Raw genomic sequence first — 1,719 nt, forward strand, 5'->3', positions numbered from 1 at the left:
CGAATTCTGATTGTCATGTACTGGAAATGTTCCAATAAAGCAATTTTTCCTCATAATTGTATTGGCTATGCGCTGCCCAAATCCTAGAATAACTTTCTGTATTATGTGATAGAAGACCCACAGCTTGAAGTCTTAAATCTTTAGCAGTGCATTATGAAGCGTTTGTTGTGTCTTGCAAGTTATGAGACTCAGTTGAAGAATGAAAGAGAAATTGTCATGACTATTTATAGATATAACAGTGGTGCTGGAGAAGTAAGTGGTTGTGATATTTCTCCATTAATTTCAGTTTTATATGAGTATGGTAAGCCAGTCGATAGATAAGTAAGGCATTATAGAGTCATGTTTTAGCATTAAGATATCACTGCAATGGAATTTGTCAATTTAAATAATGATACAGCTAAATTTAACTCATACAGTTCTTTTATAACCTGATGATTTAAATCAATCCTGTACTTTTTTTTTTATATAAGAGCAGGAGATACATAAATCCACATTATAATGATCAGGAAAAATAGTGAAATTTTGAAATGGGCAATCTTGATAAGTATAAACATTAAATATACAATTCTTCATCTCTTTGGGCAGATTATTGTCATGAATGTTAGAGATTCAATTTATTTTGTCAGAAAAGCTGGTTTCTGTCACTCAGAAAAAATCCTGGGAGTTTTTTCACATATGAGGGAAAAAGTAAAAAAATATCCAGAGAAATTTTTATTGATAACATCCTTGATTTATGATATTACACATGTCTGTTCAGGTTCCATCTTACTAGTTAGATATGATTTTGCACCCCAGGTAGAGGGTTTGTGGAGGTGGCGGCTCCCAATAAGGGAAGTTTAGAGGAAATTGCCTCTTAAAAATGGCAGATGCACATAAAACCATATCACATATTTCACAAACATTCCCAGAAATATCCAAGGGGTACTTCATACCATTCCCACCCTTTGGTTTCTAGTGTTGTTATTATTTTTAGCTGGCACCAACTAAAGCCACTTGAAAGGACACTGCAAGGATTCCATCAATACCAATTTTAATGCATTTAAAACTGAGGATCTTGTTTAGGCATGTAAACTAGCTTTAGAGACCTATAGACTTGCATTGAAAAACCTAAACTCTTGACAAGTTCAGAACATCACATTTTTCCTTTGTTGTTGTTTCCTGTATCTGTCACTATAAACTAGCAAACATTGTAAAATTTTACATATATTGCATTCAAGTTCAGTGATTTACTGTACTTTCTCTGTATAAGCCAAAAGCACTCTCCCTTAATTAAACATGAGTAGTTTCATGTATAGTAACTTAATTAAACAATCTTAATTTTCAGATTCTGACAAAATGGCTGTTTCAAATGGACGACAAGTCAAGAAACCAAGAGTGGTGGAGGAGCACCTCGAGTCAGATGACGGAGAGGTCAACCTCGAAGAGGTCGACAGCGGCTCAGATAACTACGACTTTGAGCCGGGAGATGACTTAGAGGACATCAAGCAAGAAGTGGAAGACTGGGATGACACGCTAGAAGATGTGGAAATGGAACAGGATGACTTCACAGAGGAGATCAAGCAAGAGGAGGACAGTGACAGTGAGCATTGGGAGGAGAAGAGCTCCAAGACAGGTAGTAAATGGGAGCAGAGTGCGAAAGCTTGGGGCGAGGGGGATGACAACTTTGGCGACGTCGAGTCCGGCAGCGGCGAAGAGGAGTCTGTGTCCGAGAACGATGGG

General features: G+C 37.3%; 1 protein-coding gene across 1 annotated transcript in view; it reads left to right on the plus strand.

Annotated features, from left to right (window-relative positions):
- LOC119581607 (RRP15-like protein) overlaps window positions 1-1,719 on the plus strand; it is a gene marked incomplete at its 5' end in the record, with an annotated part of 5,120 nt that overhangs the window by 648 nt on the left and 2,753 nt on the right. Inside the window, 1 exon segment of the mRNA XM_037929723.1 lies at window positions 1,325-1,719. Coding sequence (XP_037785651.1) covers window positions 1,336-1,719 — 384 coding nt within the window.

The sequence above is a fragment of the Penaeus monodon genome, chromosome 15 (genome assembly GCF_015228065.2).
Source record: "Penaeus monodon isolate SGIC_2016 chromosome 15, NSTDA_Pmon_1, whole genome shotgun sequence".
Lineage (NCBI taxonomy): Eukaryota > Metazoa > Arthropoda > Malacostraca > Decapoda > Penaeidae > Penaeus > Penaeus monodon.